General features: G+C 46.0%; 3 protein-coding genes across 6 annotated transcripts; all 3 read left to right on the top strand.

Moving 5' to 3' along the window:
• The first annotated feature begins 3,081 nt into the window (after positions 1 to 3,081).
• LOC117852570 (potassium channel KOR1) lies at positions 3,082 to 9,451 on the top strand. The gene is made up of 11 exons (XM_034734698.2): positions 3,082 to 3,475; positions 5,853 to 6,141; positions 6,260 to 6,599; positions 6,751 to 7,046; positions 7,180 to 7,260; positions 7,356 to 7,454; positions 7,561 to 7,788; positions 7,901 to 8,086; positions 8,179 to 8,254; positions 8,354 to 8,648; positions 8,742 to 9,451. The coding sequence occupies exons 1-11, from the start codon at positions 3,213 to 3,215 to the stop codon at positions 9,151 to 9,153; spliced, it is 2,565 nt and encodes an 854-aa protein (XP_034590589.1). The 5' UTR covers positions 3,082 to 3,212; the 3' UTR covers positions 9,154 to 9,451.
• Positions 9,452 to 9,834: 383 nt separating this feature from the next.
• On the top strand, positions 9,835 to 15,505 carry LOC117852571 (uncharacterized). Of its 4 annotated transcripts, none has more exons than XM_034734703.2 (5): positions 9,835 to 12,262; positions 13,115 to 13,331; positions 13,975 to 14,409; positions 14,531 to 14,898; positions 15,008 to 15,505. In XM_034734703.2, the coding sequence occupies exon 1, from the start codon at positions 9,991 to 9,993 to the stop codon at positions 11,797 to 11,799; it is 1,809 nt and encodes a 602-aa protein (XP_034590594.1). In that variant the 5' UTR covers positions 9,835 to 9,990; the 3' UTR covers positions 11,800 to 12,262; positions 13,115 to 13,331; positions 13,975 to 14,409; positions 14,531 to 14,898; positions 15,008 to 15,505. The 4 variants fall into 4 exon arrangements, with proteins under 4 accessions (XP_034590594.1, XP_034590591.1, XP_034590592.1 ...); XM_034734700.2 differs by having other exon boundaries at positions 13,115 to 13,339; XM_034734701.2 differs by lacking the exon at positions 13,975 to 14,409.
• A 1,024-nt stretch (positions 15,506 to 16,529) lies between these two features.
• On the top strand, positions 16,530 to 17,325 carry LOC140222460 (uncharacterized). Its single transcript, XM_072293114.1, has one exon. The coding sequence runs from the start codon at positions 16,642 to 16,644 to the stop codon at positions 16,894 to 16,896; it is 255 nt and encodes an 84-aa protein (XP_072149215.1). The 5' UTR covers positions 16,530 to 16,641; the 3' UTR covers positions 16,897 to 17,325.
• Positions 17,326 to 25,992: the final 8,667 nt, after the last annotated feature.

Below are 25,992 nucleotides of genomic sequence, written 5' to 3'. Positions count from 1 at the left end.
CAGCCTATAACTACCTCCTGACAACGTCGTACGCTCGCCATGACATGAGATTCAGTTATTTAGTAAAAAAAAAGTACGTCCGGAGGCACGCCGTCGTAGCTCCGACGTGGATGAAGCCTCAGATCTCCGACACATCGAACAAGATCAGATCTCGGCGCGGTTGACACATCCCGGCCTGCAGCAGGCTCTCTGAAAAGAGAGATCGTGGCCACATGATTCGGTGGTTGCGGTGAAGAGAACAACCATGCCAAAAGGTGAAAAAAAGATCATAAACCCAGCGAAGCGCTCGTGTTCCATCCCGGTCGTCACACGTAGGCCAGGTGGCCCAGGTCCGGTAAATTCGACGTCAGGGTCAGGCCATGCATCAAGGCATGCGAGTTGGCTCAGACAGCACGAACTAACTTTCGGCGGCGATATGATGTGCCAGAGCTCTGATGAGTTGCAAGGCTAGCTGCACCGGATAGCCATGTAGGGCAGACCGCACAGGAGATGATGGGTATTTTTTTAAACTTTGTTAGCTTATTTTTTAAGATAATGTTTATTAGCTTATTACGCATGATGCATGTCGGTTCAAATTATAATTTTTTTTGAGCTAGACAAAGAAGAGCAGCCTAGTTCCACAATCTAATCTCTGAAAGGTCCGATGGTCCATTTGTGGTGCAATACCTCCGTCAGTCCAACAAACAAGATCTGCAATTCTCCATCCAACTCCTAAGGTTGAGTTCTTCTCGTATGCCAAGTGCCACCTCCTTACACGATCTCTCTTTCTCCCTAGACCGATCGACACGAAGCAAAGGAAACCATCATAGTCTACATCCAAGTGTAGAAGGGGAACAATGACGACAGTGGCCAGAGCCAGCCTGCCAAGGGCATGTTGAAGGGAGCGTCAAGGGACGCGTGGAGCGTACGTTGTGGCTTTGGCAACACGACAGTGGTTGCTTTGGCCGAGGGCTCATTCGATGTTTTAAGGGCTCATTCGGGAGGCCAGAATAAATAGAGCTAAAATGAGGTATCCAAATTATAGCTTTGAACTTGATACCTAGGTATCGAAATTTTTAGTACCTCTTTTATGTTACAAATAGTGGTGCCTATCAATACATTTTTTTTATGAAATTGTAAAGGTCTCACGAATGGTTTCAACCCTAGCATCATCCTCTGTCCCCGTCATCACCAATGAGCTGCCGATATGATAGGGAATAATGGAGATCCATCCATTTTGATGTAGTAATTTTTTTAATGCTTTCATTGAAATAAAGTACATATCTATATCCCCACCTTCGTGAATGGTGGTGGTGCTGACAAATCTTCTTTGTGTTGATACCCTAGTCAATCTCACTTTTAATTTATTGGTTTCTTTCCGAGGGGCATGCCATTGGCTAAGGATTTTATGTCCATGGCGCCATTGGTTGGGTAGAGCTGATGATAACTATTTGGAATAATAACTATTCTCCTGCTCTTTTTTCATCTTAGTGATGTTCAATCTAGCTAGCATTGGTGAAGGGCTTGGTTGTGTCGACAAATAGTAGCACAAGCAAATTAAGTCAAGATCGGGCTTCTGGTGCAGCCCTCCAAATGGTTCTCAAGCAATTATGTGTATCCATATTTCAGCACGGGCCACTGTTGTTGTATCCAAAAGATACCTTGCAATTTGGGTTCGTCCAAATCTTATCTCTTCGTTTTTTTTTCTCTTCCACCATTGACAGGTTTGACAGAGTGGCTATGGTTGCGGACTTGCAGTACAGAAAAATGCTTTGATATATTTAGTTGTAATGTTTTTTGATAAAATTGTGATATAAAAAGTTCATGTTCCTTTTATACAAATCATGTATAAGATGTCCTATAGCATCTTGTCGAAAAAATGCTAAAGAAGATATTTTACTTTTTCCATGGTAGCTTTGCAGCATAGTTCGCACTATAGTTCAATGATATGTCATCAAAATTGCCAAAAAGAAAACTATAAGGCTCACATGAATGCTAAGAGCATACTAGGTCGACACAGCTATGATCACTACTTAAAAAAGATTTGTACTGCCAGTCATAAGGGATTTATGCTGGCGGTTAGGGCACATGCCAATACACTTGTTCTGGAACAAATTGGGATCACAAATCTATTCCCACCATTTTAAAATTTTAATTATAAAAAAACCTAAATATAAATAAAAAATTAATTATAAAGTTTTATATCCCGTCGAGCTTTGTGATTTTCGAAACTACGAAGGATTTATGGGCAGAACCGGAGTTTTTAAGTGTCAATAAATTGATATAAAGTTTGTCTACATCCGACTTTATATAAAAAATTATGGTTTTCTTAAAATATGGTTGTTTATATTTTTCTATGGTGGGCAACACAAGCAAGTCACTATAAATCAATTTGTGCTAGTGGTTGCTTATGTGGCCACCGGTAGAAATTAAATAGTCTTATTTCTACTAGAATCGGCTTAAGCTACCAGGTGGTAGCTTAAACCGGCTGCTAGTATAAATACATGACAACAAATATCGCTTGGCTAGTTAAGGGATGTAGTTTTACCTTGTTCATCCGGCATGATACCTCAAGCTTTATGTGTGTCCGAGTGGTGCAACTGTTTAATGAGTGGTAAACGGCAATGCCCTCGGTAACAAGATTGATCTGCTAGCTCAGGAGTCATTATGGTCCACGAGCTAGGAGCCATTTTGCAGCAATCGGATGCAGTTTCTTTTGAAAAAAAATGTACCAAAAATCATCCATTGCAACCGAAGTTAATGTGAAGCTCGTACACTAAATTGACAAAGAAAAACTACACAAATACTACATTCCGGACGACAAGACCTGTCTGGTTTTGCTTTCCCGGCCCTTCGCTCTCCTGTGCCGGCACCCTGGGAGGCCAGACAGGAGTCCCCTGCCCTTGCCGTCCCGTCCCGTCCTTCCCACCGCCGAGGCGCCGAACACCATCCATCCCTTCCCCGTCGCGGTTTAAAACCTTTTCACGGCTTCACCTCACCTCCACCTGCTCTCCTTCCCCTCTGCCCCCACTCTTCGGTGACCTCTGCCTCTCCGCCTATAAATAACCCCGCCTCCCCGTCTCCCTCCCAGTTCAAACGCTCGCCGCCCACCGAGGCCCCACCATCACCAGCAGCAGCGCCTGCCGCCGCCGCCACTGCCCAGCTCGGGATTCGAGCCGTTCACGCCGCCGCGCTGCTGCGTTGGTGACAAACAGACCGCGGAGGAGGGGACGATGGGGAGGGGGCTGGGGTCGAAGCGGAGGGTGGCGGAGGGCGACGCCACGGTGCACGAGGAGGAGTCGGAGTCCTCGGAGGAGTACGAGGTGGACGTGGTGCGCGACCACATCGCTTCCTCCCGCGGCAGCCGCCTCGCGCTCTTCGGCTCCGACCTCCGCCTCGGCCGCCTCCGCCCGCGCCGCCGCAGGCGCCGCCCGCTCGGCGGGGAAGGCGCCGCCGAGGGGTTCTTCCACGACCTCGTCATCCACCCCGACAACAGGTACGCGATCAGCGCCACTCTCCTCCCCCAATCTCCGCAACCCCGTATGCTCTAGAAGCTTCCGCTTCCGCTTCCGCGCGCCGTCGGCTGTTTGCTTACTCTGGAAGCTGCATGGCGGCGAGCCGACGCGGCGCGCTTGGTTTGATCGCTCGGCGGCCTCCGATCGGATGGCTCCCGCGAATCGCTGCAATCGACCGACCAGTAGGACCAGAAAAAATCCTATATTTATTATATTTTCTGTTGGATATTAATTACCAACCACGAGTGAATCCCCCGCGGTGAATTTCCCGGAATTTTTCGTTCTATTTCAAGCTTTTGGTTTGATCGATGTGGCGCGTACGTTCATAACTTCATATGGTGGATTACTACGCGATGTGGTGGTGATGCTGAATAGAGTGTGCATCAGCATCACAGCCGCAAATTTCTCGCGAGTTGATGATGTGCTCGCCAGCTGGGCAAGCTGCTAGCTTGGACTGCCCGTCACGGGGTAGGCTTTGACGGCCACACAAACATGAGCCTAATTTAATTGGATCACGCTGGTAGTAGCTGTTTTTTTTTCGTTCCTGGAAGCAGAGTTTAGTGACTGAGCCACTATATGGAGCTCCATAAACCGGGTACTGCTCGTCATATCGACAGGGGCAGCAAATATGCTTGCTAGATTCCACATGGCACAAAAAATGCCTAATATATTCCTCATGTTAGAGTTCGTTAATGCTATCATGACAACTTGAGCGTTTTATAAAGTTTACCTGCTGCCGCTTGATTTTTGCTAGCAGAATGAGCACACAGAATAGAAAAAGCATGAGAAGGAGGAAAAATATAACACCAAAAATGAATTAATTCCTGAACAAATCGCTTCCATTTGAAAACAAACGTTAAAATAAAGAGGGAGCTGTATGTAGCTTCTGCTTTCTTCCTCCTGCATGAATATTCAAATTTTCTAGAGGTTGCTTTTCTGCCTGTCATCCTTATTCTTCATGCTGGGTTCTTTCTGTCATCAGGCAGCATGAAAAACTCTGCAAAAACCTCCCAACCTGACGTTCTTCTTTTTATTTATCATGCGTAAACGAGCTGAACGCTGAGGTGCACGGGATCTTTTTAATTTCTGAAGACGATGAACATGAGCAAAATATCGGAGCTATCCACATCAATCTTCCATGTGTGCTTAGTTGTTACCACGCAAAAGTCAACCAGCACACAATATATAACGCTCAATCCGCGCACTTATCGCAATAGGACAACTAAGCTATAGGTTATACGAGCACCCGTCCCCTTGAAGGCCAATCAGGTGTACGGCAGCTGAAGAGGTCCAGCTCTTCCAATTTGATTTGATTACTTGGCTGATATTGACGGGTGGGTTTGAAGTTTGAACTCATCAGGATGCCCTGATCGAGCAGTTTTGGATTGTTACGGGGGAGCTGCTATTTAATCTTGGGGTGAAGTGTTTGGGATCGCGTCCTAAAGCATTTTTTTTAAGGGGGGTGCGTAGGTTGCCAATCTGTAAGGCCGTGGAGTAATCTCCTGGACAGCTATACGATTGTGTTGATGTGGACTGTCGTAGTTTCAATCAGCGGCGATCACGCATAATGAAATCAGGTTAGTGATAGTATGAAGATTTTGCAGTTTGACCAGCTGCCAGAATGACAAGTTATGATGCGACAACGGATTGTGGATTTCGGTTATTGTAAAAAAAATTATTCAGCAAGCTACTTAAACAGATTGTAAAAAAATGGCTTCGATAAACTTCATGAACCATCAGCATGCAAATTTTCTGCTGAATTACTAGCTGTTAAGAAGGCGTGAGATTTATATAACCTGCATGGTAAAACTTTTGGTCTTTGTTTCACCCTTCTGGTGATTGTGACAGGAGATGAGGTGCTCTGCAGCATTCTAGTGTCTCCTAAATTTATATCATTTCAGGTGGTCCTTTTCGAGCTAGTTTATTGCCAGCAGGATCATTAGATGGGTGCCCAACAAGCGGATCCCACTCACGGCCACATTGATCACCTCAGACATGGGCATGTGCTCATGAGAATGGGTTGTGCGTATGAACTCACCTGGAACCATGCAATTTGGTCTACCTACTTGTGACCTAACAAGCAAGCGTCGTGTGTGGTTCTAGATGCTGTCTCTCAAACGGATAGCTTACAAAGCAACAAAATCATATGGCTGTGCTAAACCAAAGTTGAACATTTTTTTTTTGTTTATTATTTGTATCAATTTTTGGATCCTGCTTTACCTAAATCTCGCAATTCTTGAAGCACTATAGTCATTAATGGTGGATTTAAAATTATTGTTTAAATGTGAATATGTTTATAAACTAGGTTCATAATTTCCTCAACTGTGAATCTCTTTAATTTGGATGGCCTTTCTGCAGGTGGTATCGGTTATGGACCAAGTTCATACTGGTTTGGGCGGTGTACAGCTCTTTCTTCACGCCCCTGGAATTTGGCTTCTTCAGAGGGCTCCCAAGAAAGCTCTTCTTCCTGGACATAGCTGGACAGATTGCATTCCTTATAGACATTATTGTGAAATTTTTCGTGGCGTACCGTGATCCAGACACGTACCGAATCATCTATGATCCCACAGCTATTGCCCTCCGGTATTGCAAATCAAGCTTCATTTTTGATCTTCTTGGTTGCTTCCCATGGGATGCCATCTACAAGGTTACTCTTCTGCTAAAGAAAACTTTGAGCTCATTAGTTGTGGATTGGTGTTTATGCTGCAATCAACTTTTCACTCTTCTGTTGTGATTAGATATCTCATGATGAATTCTGTTAACAGGCTTGTGGAAGTAAAGAAGAAGTAAGATACCTGCTATGGATTCGCTTGACACGGGCTCTGAAGGTTACAGAGTTCTTCTGGCAGTTGGAAAAGGACATACGTGTCAACTACCTTTTCACAAGGATAGTAAAGCTTATAGTTGTGGAACTCTACTGTACCCACACAGCAGCCTGTATCTTCTATTACCTGGCTACAACGCTTCCTGAATCAATGGAAGGGTATACATGGATAGGGAGTTTGCAGTTGGGGGACTACAGCTACGCACATTTCAGGGAGATCGATCTTGCCAAGCGCTATATAACATCGTTATACTTCGCCATTGTCACCATGGCAACTGTCGGTGAGTTGTGATCTCCTAGTTTTCCAACTCATGACTTTCGCTACTCCATTTTCATTTGTTTCTTTTTTCGAACATAATTTTCATTTGTTTCTGAAAATCTTAGCAAATTTGTGTATTCAAAATAGCTGAAATGTTCTGTTTTCCTCTGCAGGTTATGGTGACATACATGCTGTCAATATCAGGGAAATGATATTCATCATGATCTATGTCTCCTTTGATATGATTCTGGGAGCTTACCTGATCGGTAACATGACTGCACTCATTGTGAAAGGCTCCAGAACGGAGCGGTTTAGGGACAAGATGAAAGAAGTGATCAGATATATGAACAGAAATAAACTTGGAAAGGAAATAAGAGAGCAGATCAAAGGACACTTGAGGTTGCAGTATGAAAGCAGCTACACCGAAGCTTCTGCCCTTCAGGATATCCCAATTTCTATTCGTGCAAAGGTGATGAGCCACAGTTTTCTTATACTTCCATCCTTCCTGGAGTAACTCTGAAAACTGTCTTTGCTGAAACTGTCAGCTTAAAATACTAGTGCTATGCAACTTGGGACTGATGATAAATGTATTTTTTTTGCAGATTTCTCAAACACTATATAAGCCATATGTCGAATGCGTCCCACTGTTCAAGGGATGTTCAGCAGAGTTCATTCAACAGATAGTAAGTGCTCCCTGTTCATGTTGATCTAATGCATACTCTTTTTCGTTTCAATATTGTCCCCAAGATTTATGTAACATGTTTATTGTGCTCTTTAGGTGATCAGATTGCAAGAGGAGTTCTTCTTACCAGGAGAAGTCATTTTGGAGCAAGGAAGCGCGGTTGATCAGCTATACTTTGTTTGCCACGGTGCACTGGTGAGTTTAAACCCATCTAACAACCATCAGCGCTTCAGTGAAGTTTCCATAACCATCTTATTCTTGAGTCGATACTTGTGTTTATACAAGTTCTTGCTCTCTGCAGGAAGGTGTTGGCATTGGTCAAGACGGCCAAGAAGAGACTCTGCTAATGCTGACGCCAGAGAGCTCCTTCGGTGAGATCTCTATCCTCTGCAACATACCGCAGCCCTACACGGTCCGTGTCTGCGAGCTCTGCCGGCTCCTGCGTCTCGACAAGCAGTCCTTCACCAACATCCTGGAGATCTACTTCGTCGACGGGAGGAGGATCCTGAGCAACCTCTCCGAGTCCGGGGTACATCACGCACCTGAAATGGCTCCTGATGCCATTGAACTCTGCAGTGGTTTCGTGCATGGCCAGTGGACGATGTCTCCTGATGCGTTGGTGTGTTACTGGCTGGGTGCAGAGCGAGTATGGCGGGCGGGTGAAGCAGCTGGAGTCGGACATCACGTTCCACATCGGGAAGCAGGAGGCGGAGCTCACCCTGCGGGTCAACAGCGCCGCCTTCTACGGCGACCTGCAACAGCTGAAAAGCCTGATCCGGGCGGGGGCCGACCCGAAGAACACCGACTACGACGGACGGACTCCTCTTGTAAGAGCAGAAATGCAGAATGCGTGCCTCTGTCATTGGTAAATAACTGATATCAGCTCAGGTTTGTGATGCGATCTTATTCTTCCTCGCAGCATCTCGCGGCTTCCAGAGGCTACGAGGACGTCGTGCAATTCCTCATCGGCGAAGGCGTCGACATCAACCTTACCGGTATTTCGCCACGCCCGATCCGATGCCATTCCATCCCTGTTGTCTTGCCGTCTCCAGTTTTTCCCCCCTGTTTGATCATGTCAACATTTTTCTTGCCAGATCACTTTGGGAACACGCCGTTGCTGGAGGCGGTGAAGCAGGGGCACGAGCGGGTGGCGGCGTTGCTGTACGCCAAGGGTGCCAAGCTGAGCCTCAAGAACGCCGGCAGCCACCTGTGCACGGCGGTCGCCAAGGGCGACTCGGACTTCATCCGGCGGTCCCTGGCCTGCGGCGCCGACCCCAACTGCAGGGACTACGACCACCGCACCCCGCTCCACATCGCCGCCGCCGAGGGCCTCTACCTCATCGCCAAGATGCTCGTCGAGGCCGGCGCCAGCGTGTTCGCCACGGACAGGTTGGTACACGTCCAAGCTCGATTTGATGCCAATTTTTTTTATAGTAACTTAGAACGCAAGCTTGACATTATCTACCACAATGTTGTGTGCAGATGGGGCACCACTCCGCTCGACGAAGCGCGCAAGTGCGGCGGCCGGATGCTGCTGGCGCTGCTGGAGCAGGCGCGGGCCGACGAGCTGTCCAAGTTCCCGGAGCGCGGCGAGGAGGTCAGGGACAAGATGCACCCGCGGCGGTGCTCGGTGTTCCCCTACCACCCGTGGCGGGCGGCGGGCGCCGGCGCGGAGCAGCGGCGGAAGGAGGGGGTTCTCCTGTGGATCCCGCACACCATCGAGGGCCTGGTCGCGTCGGCGCAGGAGAAGCTCGGCGTGCGGGGCCCGGGCTCGCGGCTGCGGCTGCTCTGCGAGGACGGGGCCAGGGTGCTCGACGTCGACACGGTCAATGACGGCCAGAAGATCTACCTGGTCGGAGGCGAGGACGACGACGATCAGGAAGATGCCGAGTAGAACTGGAGAAGGGCGCCAGTCGAAGCGCGTTGTTCCGGTGGTTTACTTGGCTTCTTGCTGCGCTGCATCATCCCCTGCATACTGCATTGCATGCTCTTTTTTCACCTCTGCATGCCGGCCGGTTGTGTCGCTGTACCTGTACCCTGTACATATGTGCAGTAAAGAGAAAAAAGAAGAATCAAGCCTGTACAGGTTGGGATGATTGGCAGTGTATGCAAATAAGATGTCCAAATGAAAGAAAAAAAGAAATATGAATGAAGGTGGTTCTGAAAAAAAAAAATCCATGACCATTCCACCTTGTCCATGATGCCTTGGTCCTATGCAGGGAGAAGAAGGAAATGGAAAAGTTCGTGCTCTTCCTCTGTTCCTGCACTCACTAGTCACTCGTATTCCATCATTCTTGTAATCTTGTTCATCTCATCTCCAGCTGCTATCCTCAGAACGAAAATAACTAACACTTTTTTTTCCTCTTATCTAAAAACCAAGTATATACAGATGTATAGGCTATTTTGGGCTAAATTCTTCGTTTTCAAAGAACTCAGCCGCTCGGAACGCAACCACTCCGCCCACCAACCCAACCAATCTCGCAATCCCTCTCCGCATTCAGCCCAGCCCATCCTGATTGAGCCCTTGACAAACTACCTCAGGCCCATATCACCTTAGCCCCCCTAAGACAACGGCATTCAACCCAGCCCATCCCGCAGAATACCCCCATTCACCGCCGCGCTCGCCGGTGTTCTTTCCGCCGCCGAGCATGGATGGTAAATAGAGCTCCCCTCCACTGCCGGTGCCGGACGAATCCACCGCTGCCTCCCTCCCGCGCCGCCGCCGTCCACCATGTCAGCTACCCGGCGGCTCGTTGTGCCGGCCTTCAACAAGACCCGATCCCTCCGCCGCCTCTCCTCGTCCTCCTCCCCATCCCCGTTGGACCCTTCCGCGCCGAGCGCTGTCGCCCTCCTCTCCAACCTACTCCTCCGCGAGCGTACCCCCTCCTCCGACACGCTCTCCCTCCTACGCGCGGAGCCCGGCCTTGCCGACGATCTGTACGCCCTCATCGCCGTGTCCGGGGAGTCCCGCGCCCCCCTCACCCCCGGCTCCCTCGCTATCCTCCACTCCCTCGCGGCCTGCCACCGTATCCCTCCTTCCTCCGCGTCACTCCTCTCCCAGCTCCTCGCGCGCTTCTCCTCCCCAGCCGACGCAGCGAGCTTCCTCCGCGACTCCCTCGCAGCGGGCGCGCCGGCGCCGGATGTCACCGCCTTCAATACACTCCTCGCCGCGCTTGGCCGCGCCGGCAACCTGCGCGGCATGACCGAGCTGTTCATCTCCATGCGGGGCGCATCCGTCCAGCCCAACGTCGTCACTTACGGGATACTTCTCAACGGTCTCTGCAAGGCAGGCCGCGTCGGGGAGGCGCTGAAGGTGCTCGACGGAATGTCCAGGCCAGGCTCGGACGTCCGCCCGGATATTGTCATTTTGAACACTGTAGTGGACGGGCTGTGCAAGACCGGGAGGCTTCAGGAGGCAATTATGTTCGTGGATGAGCGGATGAGGCGCGTGCATGAGTGTGCACCCAACACAGTTACATATAACTGCTTGGCTGATGCGTTTTGCCGGGTGGGGGATGTTGGCATGGCTTGCGAAGTGGTGGGGAGGATGGAGAAAGAGGGAGTGGCACCGAACGTTATCACAGTGAACACGATTGTTGGTGGTTTGTGCCGAGTTGGGAGGGTTGGAGCTGCTCTGGACTTCTTCCGCGAGAAGAGGGCAGCCTGGCTGGAGACCAGGGGCAATGCTGTGACCTATAGCACTTTGGTTAGTGCTTTCCTCCATTGCAACAATGTGGGCATGGCCATGGAGTTATTCCATGAGATGGCAGACCAAGGGCATCCACCAGATGCAATCATGTATTTCACCATGATATCTGGATTGACACAAGCAGGACGGTTGGAGGATGCTTGCACCATGATGGCATCGATGAAGAAGGCAGGCTTTAAGTTGGACGCAAAGGCATATAACATCTTGATTGGTGGATTTTGCCGGAGGAAAAGGTTGCATGAAGCCTATGAGTTGCTTGGGGAGATGAAAGGAGCTGGTCTTCAGCCAGACGTGTACACCTACAATATCTTGTTGTCTTGCTTGTGCAAAGCAGGAGATTTCTTGGCTGTGGATGAATTATTGGGGAAGATGATTGATGATGGTTGTCAGCCTTCTGTGGTCACTTTTGGTACACTTGTACATGGATATTGCAAAGCTGGTAAGACTGATGAGGCCTTAAGAATTTTCAGGTCCATGGATGAGTCTGGGATTCAACCCAACACCGTGATATACAATACTGTCATTGACTTTCTCAGCAAGAGCAGAGATGTTGATCGAGCCATCAAGCTGTTTGATGAGATGAGGGAAAACAACGTGCCTGCAAATGTAACAACGTACAACGCATTGTTGAAGGGCCTTCAAGATAAGAACATGGCAGAAAAGGCTTTTGAACTTATGGACCAGATGAGAGAAGAGAGGTGCACTCCTGATTATGTGACTGTGGATGTTCTCATGGAATGGCTGCCTGAAATTGGTGAAACAGAGAGATTAAAATGTTTCATGCAGCAGTGGAATCAAAAGGATAACCATGTGAGAGCATCGGGACCTTAGTAGGCACCATGAGATCCTATGAATCACCGATACTTTGCTGACCCTGCCGTACTGGTATCCGATACTTTGATACTCCGATACTCTCGCTATATCACCACTGTGTTTTCCAAAATCGCGTATCGCTGTATTGCCGTACCAGTATTGCTGTATCGGTGATACATAGATGAGATCTGTCTTGTTTGTTGGACCATGAATGTTGGCATGAATTTTGCATCAGATTAATTAGAGTTGCAATATCTGTGTTTAATTCGTAATGGGAAGATCACACCAGACTGTGCTGACACAAGAATTTGAAAACCATTTTCTAACTCCTAGCTGGCTTACAAGATGGATCTGGACTCCCCTGGTTAAAATTGGCTGCAACCCTGTACACATGTTTGCATTCGATGTTAGGGTTGTAAGGCATACTGAATTCAGAGCAACCTTATCCAGTTCAGTACATGAGGCTGTGGCAACAAATCAGGTTATTCCTCTGTTAATCGTGTCATTGCTGGTTTGATACTACTTCATTTCTTTTTTCTGATTTTACAGTCTTACAGTATGAGTGCAGTTACTGTAAAATGCACGAAATTGAATTTGCTATCCAAGTCATATTGCCCCTATTGGATTGTAAGTGAACAGATACCAATGTACGAAGTCATAAAATTTCAGTTAGGAAAGCATTAAGATGTTCAGAGCACAGCCACATGTTGTTAGCCCCTCTTGCATAGGCTATATTACCATTTTGTATTTCATATGCTCTGAAGGTTAACCCCCCCTCCAAAAAAAAAACCTTCTTATATGAATGCGCCATGATTGATTTTAAACTCTCATTGATAGAATCTTCACACACAACTCTCTTGGCAATTGTAAAAAATATGTATTCGTAGGATGCATGGAAGAATCCAGTAGTAGAGTGTAAAAGAATAAAGTGTTAATGTTCTCTTAGATGAGAACTGATATAGTGATATTGGAACACTGCCATTATCAGCTAGTTTTATCTGTCATGGTACTCTGCTGTGTTATCACAGAAACTACATATTCAACAATTATCTGACTCTCATCTGGAAAAAAATGTTTGCCTGAGTTCTCTGATCATGGAAAGGACCTTTTAAATGTGGATTTAAGGATTCTTAGCTTGAGACATGTACCAGCTTCAGTATTTTGATTGTTAACAGTGTCTGCTGTCTACAATAGCATTGTCAAGGTTGCTATTGGCATCTTCTGCGTATGTTAAATTATTTGCTTTGTATTATTGATTTTAATTACCCGCCAAAATATCACTGCCAATCTCCTCTATTGTAAAGAAAGATAAAAAAGGGCCTAACTATTGCAGGATTACACAAGTATTGGTCAAGATGGATATACTATTTTGAGTACTTCCCAGTTGGAGAAATGCTGTTCTATTCACCATACCTCAGCCTCATCGTTCTTGCCAATTTCTGTGGTTGGCTTGAGCATCAAACTTCAGTGTCCATATTGGAGAGAAGGGCTCCACGATTACTTGATTACAGTCCTAGAGATGTGCTGCATCCATGCTCCATCACAGAAAGGTAAATAAGTAAGTATCAACTCACTTGCGCTTGTTAGTTTTGAGATTACATAGGCAAGTATCTCTGTAAACAAGTAACTTGTCACGTAGTGGTGTATCTTTGAATTAGTGCCTGTATTAGCAAAACTTATGTGCATACCACCAAGCAGAACCCAGAAGTTCTGAACGGTTATGATTTAAGCTCGAATTGGTGTTAGGTCCACTTTAAGAAATTTTAAAGAGTATGTGCCGTACAATTATGAAACTGAAGTAGGCGAGTAATAGAGGAGATCCATATCATTCTATCACAAGACCTTTCAATGGCTGTGCTCTTTTCCAAGCATTTACTTCAGGTACAAGTAATGCACTTTTTAGAATGTGAAGTACTGTAAGCAAATTCTCACGTGGACTATTATTATTCTGTCTTAGCCATGCGAGTGTCAACAACCTTAATAGCCTCATAGCTATTGCGAGTCTTTCTTCCACAAATCTCTCCTAAAAGAGTTACACCTCTACCTTCATGTAGTAGTATATAACACTCTCTCTCTCTCTCTCTATATATATATATGTATATACATATATATATATATGTGATTAAATTCTGCAATCTTATGTTCAAAAGTTGCAAAGGCTAGAGTAACAATCAGTGATCACATTTTCTGAAGGATCAACAAAATGAAAACCCCAGCACCAGATGTAAAAGTTCAAACCAGAGCAAAAATCGAATGTGAATTGGACCCATAGTGATGCTGGCAGTGGTACACATTTTGTCAGTTGATGACAGCCATGTGTGCTGACTTGTTCCTGCCAGTTGTTTCTTCTACTGCTGGGAAGACATGAGCTGTAGTAGTGCATCAAGCGTAGAAGTCAGCGCAAACCAAGTTGGCATGGGTGATCTGTTGTTGTGGCTGGTGTGAGAAATCTTGTTTCTTGCCTCCGGTAATGTTGATGATCTTGATGCATGTTGCTAGTAAGCAGAGCTGCCTAAGAAAAATGAGGTAGGAGAGAGAATAACAGAGACAAGACGTTGAGCGCATCAGTCGCAATTTTGCAGACCTCTTCACCCTGTGCAGATTACTAGGTTAGGTATTAATGAGCAGGTATTAATGAGCATATTCTGGAGTACCGCGTGAATTGTACCGACGGTGTGTTTAATCACTGAGTTTAGATTCAAAACAACGATGAAGTTGTGCTTACTTTTCTGCATTGCCTGTCGTGCAGGGAGTTGGGCAGCTGGCAAATTGACAATCAAGGCACCCTTCCTACAGTCCGTCCACCCGGTGCTGAAGCCTGAATTTCTCTGATGTCTACAGTCCACCCGGGCAAGCATTTTCTCGGAACCTTGTGCTTCCGCTTGGGACGAGGGTGTTATAATGTTGACCCTGACGACGGGAATCGCCGTGGAGCGCTCGCAACACGGGCTCTCGGAGGCAGGAGCAGGACAGAGAGAGCCGTACAAGTCACAGCCTTGCATGCGTCTCTTTTTTGAAGTGGTCGTAGGTTGTGTTGCCTAACATGCATGCTGTTGCTGGCTGCCGGTACCTGGTCAAATCTCGCGCACCGGCATAGGGCAAATCTTCAAGTTGCAGGTGCTGTGATTCTTGTCTGTAGCTCCGTAGGGAAAGCTGACTAATTGAGACACTCAGCTACAGTGCTGACCTTGAACTGAAGATCGACGCGTGTTTATGTTCCGTGCAGGGAGGTCTGCTGGAACAGTGACGGACGAGCCGCCTCACCCTGGACTGCAACAGTTTACTCGATCGGGTGGTTTCTCCGAAGTCGGAACGGAATGCTTCATCATATCTGGACGACGGGGCAGGGCGGCGGCCAGGGAAGGGAGCAGCCCATGATGCCTGCGTGCCTGCCTACAACCAACGACAGCTCCACGTCTCCGTCGCCAGGCCAAGCCGTGCAGCACGCGCGACGACGACGAGACGAAACTCGCGGCACATGACGTAGGTAGGTGGTAGAAGCGGTCGTAGCGCTTGACCCAGCGGGATGATCAAATCTCGTGCACCGGCACGAGGAAAACGCCACATGATCTGACAGACGCCAATGTAGCTAGTGGTTGAAGAATATAATTGTTGTTTGCGTCTTTGCGACAGCATGTGTACTCGGTGCATACCGGTAGCTAGCGATGATACAGCTAGTTCAGGAATTGAACTCGACCTTCAGGTACCGTCCTGCCCTGGAACACTGGTAACGCAGTTCAAAGTTTGTCTCAAACAAGTTAGTAGTAGCTGCTCAGTACACGGAAGATACTGTGGAAAGGAAGATGAAGCCGGCCGAAACAAACTTTTGGCCAGCCTTTGCGAGCGCTTTCTTGGAAATCAGCTGTGCAGGTTTTGACTTGGATTAAACAACAGCCCAAGGTGAAAATTCTGACCCAAGGACGACGACGATGGAGAGCGAGCGAGCGTGCGGGCTTCGGCTGCTGCTGAACGCCATGCAAGCAAAGCAATGATGCAAGAATTCCAAGTTTCTGACCGCCGTCTGAACGAAGAGGAGGACCCGACAAGTAGCTAGCCCGCATTAGTCCATGACAAATTGTTGGAACCGTTCCGCTGACCCAAGAAGTCAAACTAGATCCCCTCCCAAACCGGAACCTGCCTTGGCCCACAAGGCGATTTTCCTGGTCAAACTCTAACCACCTTCCCTCTCCATACAGAAAAAAATTAGTAAAAGAAAAAACAAACATTTCTCCCTCTCTGCCTAGCAGCCCATCCTTAAGAAAAATGGAGCTGAAGAAGTAGCTAGCCTTTCTGCCACGGCAACGTTGGCCCAATTAATCGGCCTTCTTGGCTTGAAGCCGGCTGCTAGCTCAGCTCATTGCCATGTCACCTACGCATGGGTCAACACGGCAGGCTCCGGCGTTTGACGTTCTCGCCGCCGTGCGGCCCCGCCCACTGGCCGCGAAAAGGTATGATCCGTACGCTGCGGTGCCATTAATTCCACTGCTGCTACCAGACAGGCACACATGCAGATCGATGCATGCCACGTTAATCCGAAGCACCCGCCACACGGTGCGCGCCGGTGCAACGCTGAGGCGGCTAGCATGTATGGTCGGTCGGGCGCGCGCCGCCCGTCTCGCGCGGCGACTCTTCCGACGAACGCGCTCGCGAAACCAAGTCGCCGCACGGCACCCGCGCGCCATGCAATGCAACTTCCTCCCCCGAGAAATCGCAACGCCTTCTCGCTCTATATAAACGCGCGACCCGTTCGCTGTCGAGTTAGCTTCACCTACGCGAACTCATTCTGATACAGAGATTGTTTGCTAGTACAAGAAAGAGCTAGAAGAGGGGAGAAGGGAGTCGAGGTCGTCGGCGTCAGCCATGGCCGTGGCCAGGAGGAGGACGGGGCGTGTTCTACCGGTGATAGTGGCGTTGGTGCTGCTCCTGGCGGTGCTCGGCGTGGAGGCGCGACCTCTTGGCGGCGACGGCAGCTGGGCGGTCACCGGAGCCGGGGGGCCGCTGCCGGACGGCGGCGTGTTCTTCGTCGAGACGCTCCGGCGGCTGTACCTGCAGCAGCTGGGAGGGCCGGGGGCGTCGTGCGAGACCAACAGCCCCAACAACGGCTGCCCGCCATAGGATAGTCACCGACGACGACGGCGGCGGCGCCGCACGCATCTGGGCCGGCCGTGCGGCAGCGTCTCCAGCGCGTGCTCTCGCTTCGCAGGGTTCTGGTGATCTCTCGTTTCGTGCCGATCGAGCTGTGCGTGGAGGATCGTGTCCAGAGATGCGATCGTGGACAAGGAGAGGCAGGCATGGAGCTCTCGACGCCTCGATCCAATGGTCGCCCACGCTCGCTACAGTTTTTCCGTTGCTAATCGATGGTTGATTCGTTGATTGATTGGTTGATTTCTTATTAACTTTTTGCCCACGTACGTTTGGAGTACTGATGGTGGGTGCCAATTTGTACAGAAAACATATATATGCGCATGCTAGAATGTGCAAACAGAAATGTAAATGTGTTTCTTACTTGCTTTTTTAATGAATAATATGGAAGGATTTTGCTTCTTTTTGCAAAAGAGAGATGATATCTGCTTTTATTGAAAGCGTACATTTTTGCCACAGTACAGAAGGCTGGGGAAACAAACTTAGAGAATACAGATCCAAAAGAAGATGGAAGATTGAACTCCTAGCCAAAAGAAATACAAACCAAGCTCCTAAATTTCACCGGAAAGGATTTTACTAGACATATATAACTAATTAAAATTTAATATATAAATAATCAAAACATGAATACGTGGAGGACAATCTCATCATTGTCGCCGTGTCCACTATGTCATCACCATCTGATTGTAGCGCCAATTTCATAGCGAGAAGGCTCGCATTTTTTTTTCAGGTTCAGTTAGCTTGAGATCGGATTAGGTTATTGGTCTTTAAGGTAGGGGATGGAAGCGATGCCTCCATGGAGAGAGCTGTAGGGATAGCCCTCCTAGCCCCTATCCTAGATCCATCCCTAACTCGTTGAGAGTTGCGAGGGAGTCTACTAGATCATCTCCAGATTTACAATGTTGTGTGTGGCAAGATAATTGTTAGGTTTATTTACACATCAAAAATTGATGTTGGAAGAGCACATTGTATATGGTGAAAACATAATTTATTACCCACCCGGTTAATTGTTTTGGTTGCTAAGTCAAAAGGCCATGGCTTGGTTGGTGTAGCAGCTCTTAGTATTGACCTAGGTCTAAGGCCATGTTTGTTCGTCTTAAAGCTGTAAACTCACAGTTACACTGGTCACTAGACAACGGTAGACTACTGTAAACTTTGACAACTGGTATTAGAGCTTCAGGGTATGAAAACCTCGAACATTTATAGAACTATACGTTTTTGGTGTGTGTTGTTTCTGTGTTTTTTTTGGGGGTGGAGGGTGGAAACATGTACATGATCACATGGTTGTGTGTGACATGGTAGATTGTTAGATTTAGTCCAAAAAATTTACAAGGTAAGGTTTTTCATAGCTCAAGAACCTTTTATTACCAATTTCTTAGCATTCCTTTACATGTAAATTTTTTCATAGCTCAAGAAGTTTTCATTGCCTTATTTTGATATCCCAGCTACTTGAAATACAAATAAATCTAAATTATTCATCTCTCATCCAAGATCTTTATCTAAAAACTTGCACGACTGAGTCTAGTGTTGTCTATATGCCAATACGTTTGGGTTCGTATATCAGTTTGACTTCACAATTTTAAAGTTGGGCACAATAATTAAGGAGTAGATAAAATGCTGACATTTTCTTCAATTTATATTTAATTACTGTCTATGCATGGGAAAAGAAGTTAGTTAACGATGCGTCTAAGGAAGGATAGTAGTACAGTACTAGAGAAATAGACAAGTGTTGCTTAGGCATGTACAAACAGTTTGACAACAATCGTCTATTAATTTTAAAATTAATATCACATAAAGGCAACAATATAGACAATTAATATAATATGTTATTTAAAAATTGGTTAGAGTCCTGTCTATTATACATCGTAACATTATTGTGCTAGCCATTGCGTCGAAGTTTTGTTCCCCAAGAGACGACTTTGATCTCACCGTTGGAGATGGCTGTGCTTGCCATTGTACTTGATTTTGGTCAAAATAACATACTCTGACCGACCAAGTTCAGCACCACCGCACGAGCGCGGGGCACACCAACCAAACTAATCGCACCATTTGCAAGCAAAAAGCTTGTTGGTCTCCTTGAAATCTCAAATCAGGCGATGGTTTGAAGCCGGCATAGTCAACCCTGCCTTTTCGCCGCAATCTGCAATCGCTAATGTTTCAATTCATTTTCCGGATAAAAACAATCATGCCTCCTAATGAAATGGAAAACGCACGTGAACCGCTAGAACTTAGTTAAACTGCTCTAGTCTCTGCAAATCCATCGACAAAACTGGGCTTAATTAAGAGTATTAGGAAAAATGGCAAAAGTAAGTGTATAGATTAGCGTTTTTTTTCAGATACTCATCTACAAGTCACTTTCTTACGTTTTAGCATCTAATTTTTTTTAATTTCTAGATTCTCCTGTGCCTTTTGATTGGTCGACATATGTAACTACCGTTTAGCCTCAAGGGTTGCACAATTCATCCTCCATACCAAGATAATTTTACCAAAACTATATACTTATGTGACGTGGGAGCTTCTTTGAACATTACTGTCGATATGCCTAACATCATAGATCTCTGAAGGTGCATTCGTACTTGGTAGAGAGTACCTCTAAGCCTCGTCATGATGATGCACGCCATTCGCACTATCATATTCCAGAAAAATGATGGACCCATGCCTTTTATATAGGCATGAATATACCACGCATTGCACATCTTGTCTCACAGTTCCCAATTGTCTCATATTCATTTATGTATATCTACTATTGTTTTTGTGATCATCCCATACACTTTTCATAAGAAAGTGACAGATATCCTAGCTTCAGTGGTCGTGTTTTGTTTGGATATTAGTGGATTGAAGTGGAATAGAAGGGATTGAAGAGGAAATTAGTTCATTTTAGATTTGATGCTCTTCTAATCCTCTTCTATCCAAACAAGTCCTAATGATTGCAAAGGTACTCAACTAGGATAAGCTTTAATCCATGAAGCTTTGAATCCTTTGACAAAATCGAGACATGGGATGAGCCATGAGCCAACTCCCTACGGCATGGCTATATCGACAGCCCTTAAGTGACATTACTCAACAAATAAAGAAAACTAACATTTTTACTCACATATCTATTTAGAATAACCTAGTTCCACATGTATTGGAGAATAAATATTTTCAGAAACACAAGTCTGCATAAGGGGAGAAACGTGCTCGAACGCCAAAGAAACGCACTACAGAACACTCTACGCGAAGCACAAAGATCAAAGGGCCCACATACCAGAGCAAATCAGCCCAAACTAGAGAGAGTCCCTGAGGACCAACACCAAGGCCCATCTGGCAGCCCACCACACAAAGACGGTCACGGGGTGGCACCAACCTGGGTCGGCCGAACCAAGGCGGTGGCCGCTGTTGGTATATTTAACGAATGCAAATAAATCCGCAAGTGCACGGATACCATTGTAGCTTTCACCTCAGAGTATTCCAAGGGTATCGAATCTAAGGGAACGTGTGTGTACTAACTCCTAGTTTAGTCGATCCAAGGACACACCAAGATGGATGGTGAGGGTAGAGAGGATTCCTAAAGATAGCTCTATAGGTGAGTTAAAGGTCGATCTCTCAGGTTAGAATACTCGCTTCGGGTACCGGCTTACCCTGAATGAGTCAGGCATCTCCGACCATGGCTCTACGCTATATCCGAACATGGAGGATTACGAGGACCAATAGGGCTGTCACCACTTGTGGCCTACCTCTACGGCCCATGGGATCTAAGGAAAATGAAGGATAACCCTTAGCCTAGACACCACGTCTACACTACTGATTACTACTACAGCCCAACTACGTCTAATGTCCCATAGCCAACTACAACACTCCGTATAATACAGAGTGACGAACCCGCGAGTAAGAGAACTGATCTCACTTAACTATAAGAACTACTATAAACTAGGAATCACGAATACAACTTACTTTATACCGAAGGAAGCCAGTATCCATAGAGGTACAAGCTTGGAGAAGGGCGTCGATAGACCCAACGCTTCTGAACTATCCCTTACTCTCTCCCTACTCTAAGCTCTAGCTAAGCAGCACTCCACCTTTGAAATGTGGCTCTAAACTCTTCTTGAGAGGTGTTGGTGGTGTGTCTTGAAATGAGACCCCTCCCCTTGTATTTATAGGTACTTTGGGTCGGTTCCCTAGGGGAATATTTGGGGAATCTTCCCTAACCGCCTTTGCAAGGTTGGTAACTAGCGACACGTGACGGCTAGAGGTGAGTGGGACCACCATGAGTTCGACCGACCCCTGGTAACCGCCTCTTGCAACCGCCTTTGGCTGGGTGTCTGCCAGGTGGGTCCACACTTGGGTACGGGGTGTTTTGCGGTGAATCTAGTCAATTTACTCCTGCTTGTGGGCCCTTTAATCCGTGTGCTTACTCCTGATTAGTTGAGAGTGTGTTTCCTTGCTCTTGAGGTGTGTTTTCTCCTTTAATGAACCTACATACAAATATTCACCAACACTTGTGGAATTCGTAAGTAATAACTCCTACCACTATGCTCACCTTTTGTGTGTTTATGCAGGAGTTGATGGCATGAAATTGGTACTTTAAGAGCTGTCAACAGCCGCTCAGACCTATCCTCCACGTGGCGGCCCCTGGTTGACTCCCCAAGGCGCTGGCTGGGGATTCCCTGGAATATTCCCTTGGGAACCACCCTCTGTCAGCTATAAGAAGAGGAGGAGAGCCCCCTCTTTACCACACCACACTTGAAGCCTCTCTCTCCCTCTCTCCAAGCTAGACTTGTAATCCTTAAGCTAGTGGAGCTAGGCTAGACTTCTTCTCTTGTAGTGCTAAGTCATCCTCGGGGTCATTTTGGGACGTAACCTTTGGCGTCATTATCTTATTAATGATATATAGTATGGTTGTTATGCTATTTTGATAGTATATCATGCCATATCTTGTGCTTCCTCTAGTTATGCAATGTATGCGGATAGGCTGGTTAATCTAAGCTACGACATCAGTTTGTTGTGCCTTCAGGCTTGCTCTAGCTCTATACTTGTTGATCCTAAGGGTAGGAGTTCCAGAGGGACTAGGGTAGTTATCATGTACACGAGCGTGGTGCTCGGGTATGGTGGGAATCTTCTGATATGGCTGAACCCCACGGCCTGTAGGGGTGGGCGGCAGGTGGTGAGAGCTCTATCCATCCTTGTAGTCCCCCACGTTCGGGTATGGCGTAGGAGTTCTAAAAGATATCTTGTCAGGCAGACCAGGAAGGGATATTCTCCCAGTAATGTTGTGTGCTTAGAGCTTAGTCTTAACCATGTATTTGTATGACCCTTGCTAGTCTAAATAGGCACAACTAGGACCTCTGCATGCCTTGCTCCTGCTGACCTTAGGCTTATTCGTTTATTCTTTATTGTTGAGTATGGCTTGTGTGTGTGTCACATTACCCCTATACTATATCATGGCTTACCCATGTATGATCGTTTGTCTATTACTTAAGTATATTATCCTGAATATGTATCTGGTAAACTCTTTTACACCAATGCCATCCTTTAGGAAAATATAAATAATGATACCATGAATACTCTTCAGGTGAAATGCTACAACGGTATATCCATACGCTTGCGGATTTATTCATAACATTAAGAAATACCAACAAGCTACGACTAGAGGGTATCGGGTGTTTAAACATAATGTTCCTACTGCTGGGGGAAAATTAAGATCAATAGGAGGAGAGATAGTTATTTATATGCATTGCAAAAATATTATATTTTTCTCCCAATCATTCTACATGTTTATGATACAGGTTCCATATCCAAATACACATTACAAAACTCAGGACCATAAGCCTGTCTCCTATGCTCGGGGTGGACTAGTCGGCCAAGGACGCGATGTTGCCAGGCGAGTACTAGCACCAATCAGGACTCGAACACTGCCTTACTTTGATATGCCCCCACATGGATCGACAGTTGACCCACGAGACCACTTAGGGTCAAATAACACTCGGATAATGTCTGAAATTCGCATATCAATATCTCACTTTACTTATTATATTTTACTCCCTTTTCCTTGTGTTTAAACTTTGTCCCTAAATATAATAAATTTGAGTGTCCAGATGCAGTCCCACAAACTATTAAGTTCTCTTATGGGTTCCAATTGTTTATTGATGATAACATAGAAGTATTTTGCTGTTACCCATGCAATGTTATTAAAACCAATTATTTATACATCAATTAGTCCAAACACTAGTCAGCAATTAAGAAAATCTAGAGGTGGTCCAGCTATTTAGTGAGGAAAATCTTTGATGCTTAAGTTGCCCTAAAAGTTTTTTCATAAATCCTTATATTTAATAAAACATATTATGTAAATAATTATTAATATCTTATTGTTTACATATGGCGTATAGGATAAGCTAATTAATTAGTTTGTTATGAATATCATATATTTAAAAATAGAGGTATTATAACATACTGCTCTCTCGATTCCAAAATATAAGACATTTTAATCTCTTCCTAAGTCAAACTTCACTAATTGTGACTAACTTTATAGAAAATCTATTATCATTTACAATAAACATAAATATACAATGTGGCATATTTTATAGTGATTTTTACGAAACTAATTTAATGTTGTTGATGCTGGCACTTATTAACGTTAGTCAAAGTTATAGAAATTACATTCTGCACGTCCTTTAAGCTCGAGTTATGGCTGACTAAACAATTTCTGCACGCCTATGCAGGGATTACACCAATGACAACCAAAACATCATTCCCCCACCACAATGTAAAATCTTGGAATGTGCTACAAAGAGAGACTGAAACAATGAATCTGATGATTCTCTTCATTGATCGAATGAATGGTGTGGTTACATATTTATACAAGGGGAAAGGACATGCCTAAAAGGTATCATGTCCTTTAGGAGTTGGCCCCTTCACTAAAGGTCCATACCCTTTCATGAAACATCGTGTACAATTATCTCTAATACTAATTGATCACTAATATAATAATATTAATTCTAACACTCCCCTTGATCAATTTTCTCCTTGTAAACTTCATGTAATCCTTTTTCAATCATCTTTGATTATCATATGGGAAAATACCTCCAAAAACCCTATGTAAAGTGAAAGGGCCTCTAGGCTAGTTGTTAGAGCACCTGAGAAGCATCCAGCAGGCCTGGGTTCGACTCCCTATGGGAGCGTATTAAATGAGTCTGAAATAAAGAAATTTGAAAAAAAATAGGTTGGGACTTCCCCTGCTGACTTCGGTCAAAAAAATCCTATGAGAAAAATTTTGAGTGAAACTGACCGTATACGATTAAAACTTGTTTAAAACCTAGTGGGAAAATATAAGCAGAAAATGATATAGCATAATTAGATTATTATCTCATTGCAAACTCATACGAGGAAAACTCATATCTATGGTCGTGACGTAGCCGAGGATTGGCCACTGTGGACGGTGCTGGGTAGGCCACAGCTGCGGCTGCCGCCGGAGATACGGCCTCGGAAGGTCCGGCCTGAGGGCTGAAGCCGGCGATGCTCGCCTCTGCCACTGCCGAGGAGTTCAAATCGGGAATCACCCCGATGCTGTCTAAGGTGATGCTAGCCAAGCGGCGGATTTTCAGAATCAGAGGGCGGTGAGGGGTTCCTCCGGTGGTGTAGACATTAGAAGACGAGTCGCTGTGGAGGAGTCCTGGCCAGTGTCAATGATGTTGGCAGTGAATGGTGGTGTTGAGACCTCCTGGCCCCTGTCTGTGCCATTGGAGAGTTGATAATGTGTTAAAAGCAGGAAGAGAGACTGAACGAATGAATCTGATGATTCTCTTTATTGATTAAATGAATGGTGTGGTTACATATTTATAAAAGGGAATTGGCAGGTTTAAAAGGCATCTTGTCCCGTGGAAGTTGGCTCCTTCACGAAAAGGTCCATATCATTTCATGAAAGGTTCTGTAGAATTATCTCTAATACTAATTGATCACTAATATAATAATATTAATTCTAACGGAACGTAATTCCGTCCAGATTCAACGAATCCCTGCAGCATTTGGATCCAAAAGGCACGTCTACCTCCAGAAACTCTCGAATCAGCCCTTGTTCAACCCTATTATGCCTGCTTTTCGCCACGCATTCTGCAAAATCCTTGTAAAAAACTGGAGCAACTGAAAAGGTGAATGCGCACCACAAGAACTTGTGCACTGCTGCCAAAGCAAAATAATATACACATTCTTAACAAACCCGGTGTAGCTAGCAGTATAGCGACATGTGAAGTTAGTGCCTCTTTGAACATTCAATTCCCTGACGATTCTTGCAACATCCTCGCAGGTGCCCTCACGTACTGTTTGGAACATTTCTCCATCTCGTCATGACAGACGTAACGTGCACGAATAGTTCTAGAAACTTACCGTACTGACCCTGCCCTATATATTTGCATGGACGGTGCATGCAGCTCTCATCTCATCGTCTCCAACAGAACACAAGAAGCAGATCAGATCAATCGAAGCAAAGAAGCTCCTTTTGAACAGTGTTCATCGAGAGATTTAGAGCTTGTTGTTGTTGGTGATAGATGGCGAGAGGGTTTGCAGCCGTGCCGGTGATGCTACTGCTGGTCCTGGGGTTCTTGGCAATCTCAGGTGCAGCGCGGCCGTTGAGCGGCGAAGTGTGGTCGTCGGCAGGGGAGGGGGAGGCCGTCTCCGGCGACGGTATTGTGCAGTTCCTCCAGCGAATATACCTGCAGCAGCTGGGGGCGGGGCCCTCGTGCGGCACCAACAGCTCAAATGGTGGATGTCCACGGCACCCATGATCTATGAAAGATTCTGGTTGAGACAGGAAAGTGATGGAGAGCCTACAAAAAAATCTTTGACCTTGGCATCACCATGCATTATCTGTTGCTTTCATGTGAGAGAGGGTAATGTTAATTATATATTAGAGGAGTAGTGGAAGCGGTGGTGCTGGTATTCTTTAGTTATAGCTTTATCTTCTTAATTGGTTTGATTGGTTGTGTTAATTTTTGGGTTATATTCATCCTTGTTCAGTTTTGTAATAAAAAGTGGAAATGTACCTTGAATAAAATAGATTTATTTACATTGTAAGTCAGCTTTTGTTTTGTTTCTACG

This window comes from Setaria viridis, chromosome 4, assembly GCF_005286985.2.
Source record: "Setaria viridis chromosome 4, Setaria_viridis_v4.0, whole genome shotgun sequence".
Taxonomy (NCBI): Eukaryota; Viridiplantae; Streptophyta; class Magnoliopsida; order Poales; family Poaceae; genus Setaria; species Setaria viridis.
The sequence above is the reverse complement of the archived record's forward strand: the minus strand, read 5'-3'. Positions and strand labels throughout refer to the sequence as shown.

What these genes read in the sequence shown, in the direction of transcription:
- LOC117852570 (XM_034734698.2), top strand. Translation starts at nt 3,213, where the DNA reads ATGGGGAGGGGGCTGGGGTCGAAGCGGAGGGTGGCGGAGGGCGACGCC. An exon ending in TTGTTTGCCACGGTGCACTG is followed by an intron (nt 7,455 to 7,560) that starts GTGAGTTTAAAC and finishes TGCTCTCTGCAG; the next exon opens with GAAGGTGTTGGCATTGGTCA. An exon ending in AGCGTGTTCGCCACGGACAG is followed by an intron (nt 8,649 to 8,741) that starts GTTGGTACACGT and finishes TGTTGTGTGCAG; the next exon opens with ATGGGGCACCACTCCGCTCG.
- LOC117852571 (XM_034734701.2), top strand. Translation starts at nt 9,991, where the DNA reads ATGTCAGCTACCCGGCGGCTCGTTGTGCCGGCCTTCAACAAGACCCGA.
- LOC140222460 (XM_072293114.1), top strand. Translation starts at nt 16,642, where the DNA reads ATGGCCGTGGCCAGGAGGAGGACGGGGCGTGTTCTACCGGTGATAGTG.